Genomic DNA, 17,276 nt, shown 5'->3' with positions numbered 1-17,276 from the left:
CAACGTATAATGTTTATAGTTTCGACGTACGTCAACGTCACCTTAAAACTTCATACTTTCTGCGTTGATACGGCGACGGACGTCAATACATCGACGGGCGACGCATATGTCGGTTGTATTTTTCTCAGGTCGAAAGTATCCTGAAAAATACTGATTCTGTGTGGTGAAAAATAAGGTTTCGTAATAGAGCTAACAAAAGTAAAAATAAGGAATCCATGTTTTTTTTTATGTTAATAACTCTGGAATGATAGGATTCTAAATTATTTTTATGTCAATAGTATTGGGACTAGGGCAAATGGGAAAAAGTTTGCAAGGCTTTTCTGATCGATATAAGATTTTTTATTGCTTTTCGTAACAAACAGATGATCGATAAATATAAAATGTATCATATGAGGAACAGAAACATAATCTTTGTTATCAATGTCACTGAAATTTATATCAGTTTAATATGACGGTTACATTTTTTTGTTGATCAATGGGTGACAACGATGTAAATCACTTTTTGAATCTAGCAATATTCGTGTATTTTCTAAATTGTAAAAAATCTGATGCAATAATTTGATCCCATTTTTGAGACAAAATACTAAACGGAGCTTGGTCACTAAGTTACTTTTCTTTGAAATCCCTATCACTACAATTGGAAGAAATTCTAAGAATCTCAGCGGTGATAGCTCTTTAGGGCTCTGAGAAACAGGGAAAAACTACTAGACCGATTTTGATGATCACAGAAATGGACGAAACGTTAAACATTTATGGTTTTACCCGAGTGAAGTCAGAACGGGCCGCTTCTTAATAATAAAGTATACAGAATAAGTTTTTGTTGGGTAATCTTCAGAACTACTGAACCGATTTCGGAAATACTCTTACCTCTATAGGCTCCAGGATATAGCTAATCCACATATGTTACAAGTAGCTACCTATGTGACTATATTTTTGGAGTCGTGGTATTTCTAATACCTATTTCAGGCCATTTGTCCAGTTGATTATATTTATAAAGAAGAGCTGTTTTAAAGGGATTTTATTTACTTTTCGTTCAAATAATCTTGTATCTCTTTGATGTAATTTCTTGAAGATTAACAAGGTTATTTGCTCGGCTTAGTCCGCATTAGTATAATGACGTTTTTACCCTTAAAATTTTGTGAAATTGTTCCGAAAAATATTACAGTCGTCCTGAGTAATCACCTTCATTTCGCCCCCGTTTCTCCAGCGTAATCTTCAGGTTATTGCATCAATATTAACGCGGACGTATACTTACGTACTTTTAACATAATTAACTTCACCTTTAAGGTAAAATAAAATACGCAATTTGAACCATTTCCAAAGAGTTCACGTCAAGCGGATGGTAGTAAAATCATAGCTGAATAGGTCAATAAATAATTGAATATTTAAAAATGATATAAAAAAATTTTAGTAATTTGAATCAAATACACTCATGAACAAATATATTTTATTGTTGATAAAAGATAATTATGTCACAATATAATAAATACGACTATGTATTTAAATAAATAAATAAATATATTAGGACAAATCACACAGATTGAGCTAGTTCCAAAGTAAGTTCGAGACTTGTGTTATGGGATACTAACTCAACAATACTATATTTTATAGCAAATACATATATAGATAAACATCCTAGACCCGGATCAATCAGAAAAGGATCATTTTCCATCATGACCCGACCGGGGATCGAACTCGAGACCACTACGCCACCGAGGTCGTCATAATTTATAATACAAGCGCAACTGTTGGTATTTTTTTACGTAAGAGACGGGATTTTTTCGCGACGCTAAACGGACCATGTATTTATAATACTATATCTTTTTAGCAGTAGAGTTATAAAATTTCGAGCAAATGGGTTGAAAAAATAGCTTTATCTAATATTTTCTACAGCAAAATTCCACGGCGTCCATAAAGCTTGTGTCGTAAAAAGTCGACAAAACGCAAACCCGCGGGTTCCTACAAGACTTCGTACAAAAGGGCATTCTCTATGAAACTATTTGTGTCACCATTACTCGGAAATTCCAAACAGAGTTCTGGTTCAATACCCAAATGATATTGTTATGAAAATATGCAGCCTGAGATAATATATCAAAATATTTATTGGTTAATACTTGAGTAAACTGTACGACAGGCGCTAGCAGAAAAAAATATTGTATCTGTTTGCAGAGTGGTGGTGGTGTAATGGTCAAGACGCGCCACATGAGTTTGTATACCAATCTGACTCATGTATAGTAGTTTTCATAGACCACCACTTGCGTACAGTGAAGGAAAACATCGTGTGTATGCAACTACTTGTCACTAGATAATAATAATAATAATAGTTTATTTATTTTTCTCCACAATAGAGTAGATGAAGTAGATGGCGGTAAGTAGTCATAAAAGTCATGTCAGATGCCTTTAGGTGACTTTAGGCAGATTTAGGACACTTGATATGACATAATTTAATGTTTTGAAATTTGACTATACTGTGATATAGAAAATTAAAAATCCTTACTTCCGATTATTTTATACGTATAATAAAAGTAGTCCCTATTTTTGCTCCCCTGTGTGTCTGCCTGTACGCAGTAAACTCAAAAGCTACCGGACGGATGTTTGTACGATTTTCACCAATAAAAAGCGTGATTCCTGGTGAAGGTTTCGGTGTATAATCAATTATGATTTTACCCGAGCGAAACGGAACGGGTCGCTAGTGTTATATCGCTACTTAATCGCGTGCGTTAATGCTAGCAGGTGTCAGATTCTTTTCAAGTCGCGCCGAATGACGTCAGACATCACTTTTACGAATACCGCCACCTAATGACAGTAGACATACATGAGTATAGGTAGTAACTTAATTGACACATAGTAACACTAACGATGTGTTCACAACAGACCTTGATGTTAATATTTATTCGATAATCACAAGATTATTAGGTTTAATATGTTTTGTTATTTTGACTAGATATTAGATGTTATTTTCTACATTGTTAGGCTAATAGATATTGGGTTGCTATGAGAGCATTTTACAATAATCACCATTTCCAGCATATCATATGTAATGGTACCAGAAGGAATGATTATACTATATAAATTATCACGGACACACATCTCAAAGACTGCCAGGGAAACTTCAACTAGTTCTCTATCAAATATTCCAAAAAATATTCAGTGCATGCCAATAGAAAATCTGAATTCCAAAACTCCAAGACTGATTTGATATTCCATGTAAATCTGCGCCCTGATTTTGAGATAAGTATTGGTTTGTCACGTCCATCCGTAGCAGTGTCACGTCTTCATATATTTCCTGTTGAAGTGTATGTATGTTCATGCTCAAATTCTTGTGTAACATTTGTATTGTGTTCTGTTGGAACCGATTTTTCTTCGCAATAAGGCGGAGTGTTTGTATAGCAGCTGTTTTCTAGAAAATATGATATCAAATTTGATTTCTAAAAGCTATTCTCTGTGAAACATGTTCAGACCAGATTTTATTTTGACATTGTTGGTTAATTGATTTTTAATAAATATATTACATACTTTGGTAAAATATTTTGATGATTTTATTAGATATATGAATATTGAAATGGATGTTATAGATAGAATGTTAAGACGCATGTGAACTGCAATATCCTAGGCTCGAAATCTACTTATAGCACAGGAATATGTGTACTAATTTCACTGCAAATAAATCACATTATTTTCGCATATAAACGAAAATATCGCAATGAAACCGGCACTCTTATTTGATGATTTATCAGCTAGAGTGTGAATAGAGAAGGCATTGGTAAAACACCACATCGATATTGCCCAGAAATTCGTTGTCTATCTTAAACTATACATAATGACCACGATCTATTTAAAGACAATTAAATTAACATAATATTTACTAAAGCTTTAAGAAAAAAACAGTAATACGTCTACTGACTATACTTGACTTGGCAAACTTAACAGTATAAATTAAGATCAAACAAGAAACTCTCGAACTTTCTACAAGTTAAATGTTTTTGTGTCACAGTCTGTGTGCTGTCTCAAGTTTTGTTTTATGTGTCTCATTTACCGAATTCTAATCGCTAGTAGTTACTTCCATGTTTAAGATTGCTATCTGCTTATTCAGTTGCCTTTGAATTAATGCTAAATGTGGAATAAGAGCCATGCCTCATTGCTCCGTTACGTTCCGCCGTCCCTGTTACATTGACACCCGTAGACAACAAGGCAGATATTGTATGGATTCGATATTGTATTCGACGTAGGTCCACGCATGTCTGCGAAGCACGACTGAGCAATAAAAATGGCTCTTTTGAAGGATTTTTTGTAGCGAATGATTACGACCTCATATCCTCCCGCGTGGATGTTATACGAGACAACTAAGAGACACAATGGTCTTGGCTGCTGATATGCAACAGTAGTAGTACGTCTGATTTTTTCTCTCTCAGCCGCTTATCGAGAACACGCGAGGATAAAAGAAAGAAGTTTCCTCTTTCGATATCTTCTGTTTATTTCTAAGTCCCTTTCCATTTAAAAGTGTTTGAAATTAATTCAATAACATTTTTTTGTTTATGGAATTGTAAACGTGAAATGATATCAGCCGTATTTTTTATCTTCACATTTTACCAAAAACTTGTACAATTCTATTAGTCTCCCTCCAAATGAGATCGGAAAGAATGATAATGTTTCCGAGAATTCAGAAATATCGTGACCTTGATTTTCTAAAGGTTCCATTGACATTGAGATCGTCTATCTTTTCATCATTTTACAAAGAAATAGACCAAAAATTAAAAAGTATTAAAAATTTTGTTCCATCAATGTAAGTGTTGTGTAACTTGTATTCGCCCTGCGTGAATTAAGCCACATCTTACCGACATATAATGTGAATTATATATATAAACTATGTCTTATTACGCAATCACAATAATCAATCATATACAACTAGCTATTACCCGAGGCTTCGCCCGCGGCTGGAAGTAGCCAGCTCCAGCTATCTTTACATCAAAAATCACCTCAATCCAATGCTGGGTTTAGGCGTGAAAGACGAACAAACAAACACGCTTTCATATTTATAATATTAGTATGGCTTACAAAGACATACGATCCACATTGGGCACCTCAAAGAATGCCACATATTTCACAGTATCTACTTATATTCATCAATATTTTTCGCAGCTGTACAATAGTGGAATAATTTAACACGAAATAAATATTGATTGTTAAGTGTCGTATAGAAAATAATGTAAATTATTACCCAACGTGAAAAAAGTACGCTAAAATACAAATATTCTCACATGAACTCTCATAACTTTAAATTTCTCAGACGATAAAAGCCAGCGAGTCACTCTTGAAGAAGTTACCGGCATATTAAAATTTCAGCGTGTTTGCTTACGCGAACTTATAATGAGTGGCAATGTTGGTATACTTGCGAGTAGGTATGTACAGTCAACAAAATTGTCATGTTAACTTATACCTTATACTTAAGGACATTCATTCATGTTTAAACATGCTGTAAACACGTGTTGAGTTGTTGCCAAGTTATTTAGTTTATTAACATATGTTACTCCTGAACGCTTCGTCAATTTCATTAAAATTGGTCCAGACCAGTAGTTTTTGAGTTTATTCATTACAAACAAAAATAAAAATCTTTTATATACATGATAGTAGTACAGAAGCATTGATATGGAAGTATGGATACCTACTTTCTAAGATAAAACAAATACAATATAGTTGATGTTCGGTTGACTGTACGATCAAATAATGCTTCGTGACCGTAAGGAAATTTACCGTGTTTAAAAACATACCCTATAAGCCATAAATAAATAATTGCACCAATTTCGTTTGGTTTTACAACTTTTCGTGGGGCGAACTAGATTTTATTGATTTTAGTCGGCGGAGTCATTGTTACAGTTGGCGTAGAGTTTTACGTTTTAGTTTTTTTTTACTAGCTTTTGCCTGCGACATCGCCCGCGTGAATTTCTCTGCGAAAACGGAACAGACATGATTTTCATACTAACTTTCACCCCCCATTATAATCATTTAACGATGATCTTAAACTACATGCAAACTAAATTGAATCTAAATCGGTTCGGGGATTCAGCGGTGAAAGCGCAACAGACTTGAATGACAACTTCTCAAAATTCAACCCCCAAATGACTATAAGGGGAGGGTGAAAGTTTGTATGAAATCGTGTCTGTTCCTTTGTCGCGGAGAAAAACATGACGACACAATGAGACTTGACACAATGACAATCACACCCTTAGGGTGGGTTGCACCGTCAACTTTGAAGATAACTTTAAAGTGCGCAGAAAAACGCAAATTACGCCATGTTTTTCCAAATATCAGCGACGTGCCGTTTTAAGTCAACGTCACATTTAACGGTGCATCTCATCCTTATTTTTTAAAACGGCTAAAAAAACGAGCCACGAAAACTGTGAACCCACAATTTAACTAAAAGATATTGCCTACCATAAATTCGCTCAGCTGTACGGAGAACGTAAAGTTTCTACATCAGTCTGACTTACACTGTTATAATGCAAGCTACCTATGTGACTATATTTTTGGAGTCGTGGTATTTCTAATACCTATTTCAGGCCATTTGTCCAGTTGATTATATTTATAAAGAAGAGCTGTTTTAAAGGGATTTTATTTACTTTTCGTTCAAATAATCTTGTATCTCTTTGATGTAATTTCTTGAAGATTAACAAGGTTATTTGCTCGGCTTAGTCCGCATTAGTATAATGACGTTTTTACCCTTAAAATTTTGTGAAATTGTTCCGAAAAATATTACAGTCGTCCTGAGTAATCACCTTCATTTCGCCCCCGTTTCTCCAGCGTAATCTTCAGGTTATTGCATCAATATTAACGCGGACGTATACTTACGTACTTTTAACATAATTAACTTCACCTTTAAGGTAAAATAAAATACGCAATTTGAACCATTTCCAAAGAGTTCACGTCAAGCGGATGGTAGTAAAATCATAGCTGAATAGGTCAATAAATAATTGAATATTTAAAAATGATATAAAAAAATTTTAGTAATTTGAATCAAATACACTCATGAACAAATATATTTTATTGTTGATAAAAGATAATTATGTCACAATATAATAAATACGACTATGTATTTAAATAAATAAATAAATATATTAGGACAAATCACACAGATTGAGCTAGTTCCAAAGTAAGTTCGAGACTTGTGTTATGGGATACTAACTCAACAATACTATATTTTATAGCAAATACATATATAGATAAACATCCTAGACCCGGATCAATCAGAAAAGGATCATTTTCCATCATGACCCGACCGGGGATCGAACTCGAGACCTCTACGCCACCGAGGTCGTCATAATTTATAATACAAGCGCAACTGTTGGTATTTTTTTACGTAAGAGACGGGATTTTTTCGCGACGCTAAACGGACCATGTATTTATAATACTATATCTTTTTAGCAGTAGAGTTATAAAATTTCGAGCAAATGGGTTGAAAAAATAGCTTTATCTAATATTTTCTACAGCAAAATTCCACGGCGTCCATAAAGCTTGTGTCGTAAAAAGTCGACAAAACGCAAACCCGCGGGTTCCTACAAGACTTCGTACAAAAGGGCATTCTCTATGAAACTATTTGTGTCACCATTACTCGGAAATTCCAAACAGAGTTCTGGTTCAATACCCAAATGATATTGTTATGAAAATATGCAGCCTGAGATAATATATCAAAATATTTATTGGTTAATACTTGAGTAAACTGTACGACAGGCGCTAGCAGAAAAAAATATTGTATCTGTTTGCAGAGTGGTGGTGGTGTAATGGTCAAGACGCGCCACATGAGTTTGTATACCAATCTGACTCATGTATAGTAGTTTTCATAGACCACCACTTGCGTACAGTGAAGGAAAACATCGTGTGTATGCAACTACTTGTCACTAGATAATAATAATAATAATAGTTTATTTATTTTTCTCCACAATAGAGTAGATGAAGTAGATGGCGGTAAGTAGTCATAAAAGTCATGTCAGATGCCTTTAGGTGACTTTAGGCAGATTTAGGACACTTGATATGACATAATTTAATGTTTTGAAATTTGACTATACTGTGATATAGAAAATTAAAAATCCTTACTTCCGATTATTTTATACGTATAATAAAAGTAGTCCCTATTTTTGCTCCCCTGTGTGTCTGCCTGTACGCAGTAAACTCAAAAGCTACCGGACGGATGTTTGTACGATTTTCACCAATAAAAAGCGTGATTCCTGGTGAAGGTTTCGGTGTATAATCAATTATGATTTTACCCGAGCGAAACGGAACGGGTCGCTAGTGTTATATCGCTACTTAATCGCGTGCGTTAATGCTAGCAGGTGTCAGATTCTTTTCAAGTCGCGCCGAATGACGTCAGACATCACTTTTACGAATACCGCCACCTAATGACAGTAGACATACATGAGTATAGGTAGTAACTTAATTGACACATAGTAACACTAACGATGTGTTCACAACAGACCTTGATGTTAATATTTATTCGATAATCACAAGATTATTAGGTTTAATATGTTTTGTTATTTTGACTAGATATTAGATGTTATTTTCTACATTGTTAGGCTAATAGATATTGGGTTGCTATGAGAGCATTTTACAATAATCACCATTTCCAGCATATCATATGTAATGGTACCAGAAGGAATGATTATACTATATAAATTATCACGGACACACATCTCAAAGACTGCCAGGGAAACTTCAACTAGTTCTCTATCAAATATTCCAAAAAATATTCAGTGCATGCCAATAGAAAATCTGAATTCCAAAACTCCAAGACTGATTTGATATTCCATGTAAATCTGCGCCCTGATTTTGAGATAAGTATTGGTTTGTCACGTCCATCCGTAGCAGTGTCACGTCTTCATATATTTCCTGTTGAAGTGTATGTATGTTCATGCTCAAATTCTTGTGTAACATTTGTATTGTGTTCTGTTGGAACCGATTTTTCTTCGCAATAAGGCGGAGTGTTTGTATAGCAGCTGTTTTCTAGAAAATATGATATCAAATTTGATTTCTAAAAGCTATTCTCTGTGAAACATGTTCAGACCAGATTTTATTTTGACATTGTTGGTTAATTGATTTTTAATAAATATATTACATACTTTGGTAAAATATTTTGATGATTTTATTAGATATATGAATATTGAAATGGATGTTATAGATAGAATGTTAAGACGCATGTGAACTGCAATATCCTAGGCTCGAAATCTACTTATAGCACAGGAATATGTGTACTAATTTCACTGCAAATAAATCACATTATTTTCGCATATAAACGAAAATATCGCAATGAAACCGGCACTCTTATTTGATGATTTATCAGCTAGAGTGTGAATAGAGAAGGCATTGGTAAAACACCACATCGATATTGCCCAGAAATTCGTTGTCTATCTTAAACTATACATAATGACCACGATCTATTTAAAGACAATTAAATTAACATAATATTTACTAAAGCTTTAAGAAAAAAACAGTAATACGTCTACTGACTATACTTGACTTGGCAAACTTAACAGTATAAATTAAGATCAAACAAGAAACTCTCGAACTTTCTACAAGTTAAATGTTTTTGTGTCACAGTCTGTGTGCTGTCTCAAGTTTTGTTTTATGTGTCTCATTTACCGAATTCTAATCGCTAGTAGTTACTTCCATGTTTAAGATTGCTATCTGCTTATTCAGTTGCCTTTGAATTAATGCTAAATGTGGAATAAGAGCCATGCCTCATTGCTCCGTTACGTTCCGCCGTCCCTGTTACATTGACACCCGTAGACAACAAGGCAGATATTGTATGGATTCGATATTGTATTCGACGTAGGTCCACGCATGTCTGCGAAGCACGACTGAGCAATAAAAATGGCTCTTTTGAAGGATTTTTTGTAGCGAATGATTACGACCTCATATCCTCCCGCGTGGATGTTATACGAGACAACTAAGAGACACAATGGTCTTGGCTGCTGATATGCAACAGTAGTAGTACGTCTGATTTTTTCTCTCTCAGCCGCTTATCGAGAACACGCGAGGATAAAAGAAAGAAGTTTCCTCTTTCGATATCTTCTGTTTATTTCTAAGTCCCTTTCCATTTAAAAGTGTTTGAAATTAATTCAATAACATTTTTTTGTTTATGGAATTGTAAACGTGAAATGATATCAGCCGTATTTTTTATCTTCACATTTTACCAAAAACTTGTACAATTCTATTAGTCTCCCTCCAAATGAGATCGGAAAGAATGATAATGTTTCCGAGAATTCAGAAATATCGTGACCTTGATTTTCTAAAGGTTCCATTGACATTGAGATCGTCTATCTTTTCATCATTTTACAAAGAAATAGACCAAAAATTAAAAAGTATTAAAAATTTTGTTCCATCAATGTAAGTGTTGTGTAACTTGTATTCGCCCTGCGTGAATTAAGCCACATCTTACCGACATATAATGTGAATTATATATATAAACTATGTCTTATTACGCAATCACAATAATCAATCATATACAACTAGCTATTACCCGAGGCTTCGCCCGCGGCTGGAAGTAGCCAGCTCCAGCTATCTTTACATCAAAAATCACCTCAATCCAATGCTGCGTTTAGGCGTGAAAGACGAACAAACAAACACGCTTTCATATTTATAATATTAGTATGGCTTACAAAGACATACGATCCACATTGGGCACCTCAAAGAATGCCACATATTTCACAGTATCTACTTATATTCATCAATATTTTTCGCAGCTGTACAATAGTGGAATAATTTAACACGAAATAAATATTGATTGTTAAGTGTCGTATAGAAAATAATGTAAATTATTACCCAACGTGAAAAAAGTACGCTAAAATACAAATATTCTCACATGAACTCTCATAACTTTAAATTTCTCAGACGATAAAAGCCAGCGAGTCACTCTTGAAGAAGTTACCGGCATATTAAAATTTCAGCGTGTTTGCTTACGCGAACTTATAATGAGTGGCAATGTTGGTATACTTGCGAGTAGGTATGTACAGTCAACAAAATTGTCATGTTAACTTATACCTTATACTTAAGGACATTCATTCATGTTTAAACATGCTGTAAACACGTGTTGAGTTGTTGCCAAGTTATTTAGTTTATTAACATATGTTACTCCTGAACGCTTCGTCAATTTCATTAAAATTGGTCCAGACCAGTAGTTTTTGAGTTTATTCATTACAAACAAAAATAAAAATCTTTTATATACATGATAGTAGTACAGAAGCATTGATATGGAAGTATGGATACCTACTTTCTAAGATAAAACAAATACAATATAGTTGATGTTCGGTTGACTGTACGATCAAATAATGCTTCGTGACCGTAAGGAAATTTACCGTGTTTAAAAACATACCCTATAAGCCATAAATAAATAATTGCACCAATTTCGTTTGGTTTTACAACTTTTCGTGGGGCGAACTAGATTTTATTGATTTTAGTCGGCGGAGTCATTGTTACAGTTGGCGTAGAGTTTTACGTTTTAGTTTTTTTTTACTAGCTTTTGCCTGCGACATCGCCCGCGTGAATTTCTCTGCGAAAACGGAACAGACATGATTTTCATACTAACTTTCACCCCCCATTATAATCATTTAACGATGATCTTAAACTACATGCAAACTAAATTGAATCTAAATCGGTTCGGGGATTCAGCGGTGAAAGCGCAACAGACTTGAATGACAACTTCTCAAAATTCAACCCCCAAATGACTATAAGGGGAGGGTGAAAGTTTGTATGAAATCGTGTCTGTTCCTTTGTCGCGGAGAAAAACATGACGACACAATGAGACTTGACACAATGACAATCACACCCTTAGGGTGGGTTGCACCGTCAACTTTGAAGATAACTTTAACGTGCGCAGAAAAACGCAAATTACGCCATGTTTTTCCAAATATCAGCGACGTGCCGTTTTAAGTCAACGTCACATTTAACGGTGCATCTCATCCTTATTTTTTAAAACGGCTAAAAAAACGAGCCACGAAAACTGTGAACCCACAATTTAACTAAAAGATATTGCCTACCATAAATTCGCTCAGCTGTACGGAGAACGTAAAGTTTCTACATCAGTCTGACTTACACTGTTATAATGCAAATTAGCTGTATAACTGGTCCTTTTAAATCTTCTCTTCCATAACAACGTCAATCTTGTGCCACTTCCTTGTGACAATAGAGCCTTTTCTTTCATCGTAGTTTATTTTTGATTTAAAACTTTGATTTATACGAATTTATGTTGAAATTGAATCGTCTATAAAATATGCTCGGAACTGAAAATGTTAATTATTAGTTACTAGCGGCGCGTCCCAACTTCGTTCGGGTAAAAATATAATAAAATATAGACATTTCCCGAGGATCATACTACCTATTGGTGAAAATCCATGTAGTACTTTCTGAGTTTAACGCAAACAGACAGACCGACAGACGCGGCAGATGACTTTGCTATTGATTTTGAGTATTGGGCAAAGGTTTATCTCCATATAATAATGGCGTATCTCCATATAATAACGGCGAATTTGCAATGTATTTGGAAAGGTTGATGTGCTGTTGTCTGTATAACGAATACCAAATTAATCCTGGGTACTAGATATAGATAGCCACCTAAAGGATAACAACCAAGCGGAAACTTAGTAAACTGAAAACAAAATGGTGACACGATTTAGACAAGTGGTTTCCGTAAAACTTGGAATGTTAGACACAGGTACGGACCGAATGGGTATGTCTGGTCTCCAAAAGGAGACAAGGTCCTTGTTTCCGCTTGATTGTTATCCATTAGGTGGCTATCGTGTACCCAGGATTAATTTTGTATTCGTTGTGCAGACAACAGCACATCAACCTTTCCAAATACATAGCAAATTCGCCGTTATTACTGTGCCATAGAGGTTAATGCATGGTATCTTGTTGTGCTGTTGACTGTACGACCAATTCACTTCTTAAATTAAGTACAAACTATTTGATTAAGAATGTTATATTTTATATGACGGTCCTCTATTTACAGAGAAACTTGCAATATCCTTTTGCAAATTCTAGTATTCAGTAATCATTGCCTTCGGAAGCTGCCAGCGCGATACGCCGTAAAATGTTTTATGTTCAATACAAAACTTATTTTATTATCTGTTTACATGGCATAGTGAAGAAAAGGGCTATATTGTTGACGGGTATTGGTGATGAAAAGATTTTTCAATAAATTAGTGTCGTTTTCATATAAAGAACGAAGCAATTCGTGAGCTTTTAGTGCACCAGTTCGATTAGTTCCCAGTAAATGGTTTCCATGGTCTAAACGAAATTGTTTTGATCATCGAAATCCATTTTCCAGAAGGGAATTGATCAATTGAAGTATTCTATGAATCTGGTTGTCATTTACTAAATTTTTAACAAATTCCACGAATACAAAAATAGGACTTTGCTTTGTTTTAATCTATACAAATAATCTACACGTATCTACAGTCTAAAGAACAATAATTAAAGGGGGGGGGGGGTAAAGGGACTAATAGAGGATAAAACATTTTTTTTTCAGCATTTTTGTCTGTCTGTGATCTCTATGATTGTTCGGGCATCACCCAAAAACTACAGATGGTCTAACTTAAAATAGGTTAGGTTTAGGTTTGGTATAGGTTTCTTAAAATCCCAGATATTTACAAACATATTTATGAGCACATACGCATATAATACGCGGACGAAGTCGCGGGCAAAAGCATAAATAATTATAACCCATACTTGTTATCCACTGTCCTCGCTCCTCTGCCTTTTTGAATAATCACAACCTCGCTTTATAAGCATAACCATATTATACCTACCTATATAGTTTTTATAGATGCGAGAGTAGGTATGTATTTTTGTCATGCTGCACGCTTAAACCGCTGAACCTATTTTGATGAGATCTAGAATTGAATACCACGCGTGTAGATTGTACATTATAAGAATAACATTTAAAATTCGCGGCTGGCAAGTAACACATGTAGCCAGAGACATTTTTTCATGTTTCAAGGGACTTACATTGAGCAAAGCAGACTCTGAAGTGAAATAAATCTCGTTTCCTCTGCATTAACATTAAGACAAATTGGAAAAAAGATTGCAAACCAAAGAAATGATAGGATTCCTCTGTTTCTTTGTGTAATCACAACCTCCCTCTTTATTTCGGCGACATTATTTATTCTACTTTATTAGGATTAGACAAAATGAGAAATTCTTTATATAAAATTGATCAATTCAATTATATTTCACAGTTTGTTGGCTTGACGAAAGGTTTGCTTATTTTAATGTCTTTTTCTATTTGCGTTGCGTATTTTGATCAAAATTGTATGCGACTTAATTTACATATTATTGTAAAAGCTTTTATTTACGAGTATTACTAGCTTTTGCTCGCGGCTTTGCTTACGTTACCGACACCTTACGTTTTCCGATATGACTTTGTATGCCTAACAATATATGTTTGCAAAATTTTAAGATTTGGTTTAGCAAAGAGGTGCAAAATATCGGTGCAAAATATCATCAACGATTAACTCCACATCTGTTGTTCTGATCGTTAGTTAAGATTTTTTAACTATCTATATTAAGTAGCAGAAAATAATATAATTGCACCAAATAAATAAAGAAATCTATAAAAAGCAATTAATAAATAAATAGCTTCGCAATAAAACATTAGATCGGTTACTAAGAATTTGTAAAGCACTACTCGCTACTGAAAGCATTATGTGGTAAATTTTATAAAATAGAAACACATTAAAACAGTTTATTGAGTGGACCCTGGGCTCCGACGCTCAACGGAAGAAACCGAGTAAACGCTCAGACGATAGTAGAATATAATAGAATGGACATCTGCTTCATAGTCATCATATTTAACAAGTCACTTTCAAGAAACTTTGTCCTTTCTTCCTCTTTCCTCTCTCGGGTCTGCTGGAAGAGATTTATTTAGAAATAAGCAGTAAGTACATATGTACTTATTATTCCACTTTTTATTTTTCTTATATAATCTGTTCGTGTACATAAACTGGTAAATAAATAAATAAGAAAATTCCTTATTAGCATAAATATATGTACAGCATAGAGCAATAGGCCTTCGTGCTCAGAAAGTATGACCGCCACGTCGCACACACTAAGTTCCTGGATTGCAAAAGAACTAAGATATCCTTTGATCATGTCCTTTGAACCAAGCTCTTTGGACCCTAACTCTATGGCCTGGAAAACATTAGCTAAATAATTTCCAACTGTGTCCATTAAACACGTGTAAAGAAACGGAGTAACTCATCTAAATACATGACAACAAAGAACAAACAGCGAACAGAAGCGGCACTCGCGACATAAAGCAATGTAACACAATACAATTTCTGCCGGCGACGCCTCTATACAATACATGTCATCCTTTTCAGGTCATTTCCAGTTAATGTATTCAGCGAATAATTATGGGATCGGCTTGGAAAAATATTTAAACAAACGGAGTATGTGATTTTTTTTACGGTTCCGTAGTCGATTTAAAAAAGAAACGTAGCCATAGCTATTAAGGCTAAAACAAGTGAAAAATTCTACAGTTTTTTATTTTTGGCAATCCACGTATGCCGGGTATTTATAGATAGGCTATTTAAACCTTACATTGAGGCTATTGTTATGGGTTGCACCGGTTAACTTTAACCTGCGAGGAAAAATGCAAAGTACGCCATTTTGTCTAAACTAGGGAGGCGCGGCGCGGCGCTCAGGCCGAAGTCTATGTGAAAGCAAAAGGGTTTTGTTTCCCGTCATTCTGCTATGGAACCCTGAAAAGAGCAGGATAAATATGTATTATATGATGTCTTTACTGTGACTATTTGTTACTAAGCTTATGAAGTCGTACATTCCAAGACAGAAAGGGTTTTGATAAATTAAATTAACTTAAACCCGACAATATGTTTCTAAGAATTGTGCTCATTTACTGTATTACGAAGAAAACTTTGAGCTTTGTAACTTTTGCTAAGCATGCTTAGATCTGTGCAAACAAAATACATGTAGGTATTTATTTATTTTATGATGGTGTGACAGCTCAGTAATTGCCCGCATTTATTCCCCAAGTTCGAATCTTACTTATCCATCTATACTGATATTAGAGTAAAAATGTTGTATTTTTGACTTTTGTAGTGAATCTACTGAATCGATTTTGTCACAGAGATAAATGAAACCTTTTTGTATGATTTTACGGAGCCCCGGCTTTTTAATTGTTGTTTTAATCGACCATCACCTGAGCGATGACTTATCGACAATAAGTGTGGGTTGCACCAATAACATAACAAACGTAACATGTGCAGAAAATGCAAAGGACACCATTTTGTCTGAACGTCAGCGGCGCGCAGGTTAAAGTCAACGTCAAAGTTAACAAGTGTAACTCACCCTATAGTATCGTTTCTAGTATGGTTGTATCGATCTTCTAATCTTTTCATAGTTCATTGCAATCGAAGATCGTTAGGTTACTAAAATATACCGAAGCCTTCACGATAGAAATTATATCTAGTAAACACTCTATTGATCTCTTAATTGTGTTGTCAAGTGTACCTACCACATCAATAAAAGGTCGTATCTTTAACACACATTTATATTTTTTTCAGATGTGACCCTCACGTCATCGAAGTGACAGGAACAATGAAGCGGGACACTAGACAAAGGACGATCGTGCCAAAGAGTTGTTGGTGAAAATTGCACAAAGTAATAGTAAATATGTTGGTAAAAGCGAGTGTGGGTTAAACAAAAAGGGAAAAATGGGTAACAAGGGCTTCCCAAGCGAGGTCGCCGGCTTTTTCCTCGCTGTGGCTTTATGCATCATTTGCCCGGAGTACGGTAAGTAGTTTTCATACTTCATACCCTTTCGTTTGAATATGGAATATTTTTTTTCCCTTGTTGCGTGAAAGTATTGATTTGTGGCTTGTGTTTTGCCAGTGACATTAGATTACGGAGAGCTTTGTGGGCTGTGGGAATGATTTTCTCTTTAAGCATAAATGGTATTGGGCGGGTTCCATTTTTTTAAATATGTTTTTGTTTCAATAGACGTGGAATTTATGGGATCTTGCTGGTATATTTATTGTTCCTTTTCTTAATTAATTCTGTTTTAATCCACATGGAAGTCCGAGGTTACCTTTTTACCACACCTGATGCTGAACAAAGCTGAAAGATTCGAAATAAAGTTATGTTAGACTTTCTTGTATATTTGATTAAGTAAAAAATAATATACAAGACAAGCTGCTGGTAAATATTTATTTACGAATTTATTTATATTAGGCTTAATCCTTGACTTGGCTTGTTCACCGAAGCAAAGTTTA

The 17,276-nt window shown here is 34.6% G+C and overlaps 1 protein-coding gene across 3 annotated transcripts in view; it reads left to right on the top strand.

Moving 5' to 3' along the window:
• LOC128669506 (uncharacterized) overlaps positions 1-17,276 on the top strand; it is an 88,528-nt gene that overhangs the window by 24,900 nt on the left and 46,352 nt on the right. For all 3 annotated transcript variants that reach the window (XM_053744400.1, XM_053744398.1, XM_053744397.1), the window contains exon 2: positions 16,569-16,797. In XM_053744400.1, coding sequence (XP_053600375.1) covers positions 16,719-16,797 — 79 coding nt within the window. In that variant the 5' untranslated portion in view covers positions 16,569-16,718. The remainder of the gene's footprint in view (positions 1-16,568; positions 16,798-17,276) is intronic.

Source organism: Plodia interpunctella, chromosome 4, assembly GCF_027563975.2.
Source record: "Plodia interpunctella isolate USDA-ARS_2022_Savannah chromosome 4, ilPloInte3.2, whole genome shotgun sequence".
In the NCBI taxonomy this organism is placed as follows: domain Eukaryota; kingdom Metazoa; phylum Arthropoda; class Insecta; order Lepidoptera; family Pyralidae; genus Plodia; species Plodia interpunctella.
Note: the sequence above shows the minus strand (reverse complement) of the source record. Positions and strands in the feature narration are given on the sequence as shown.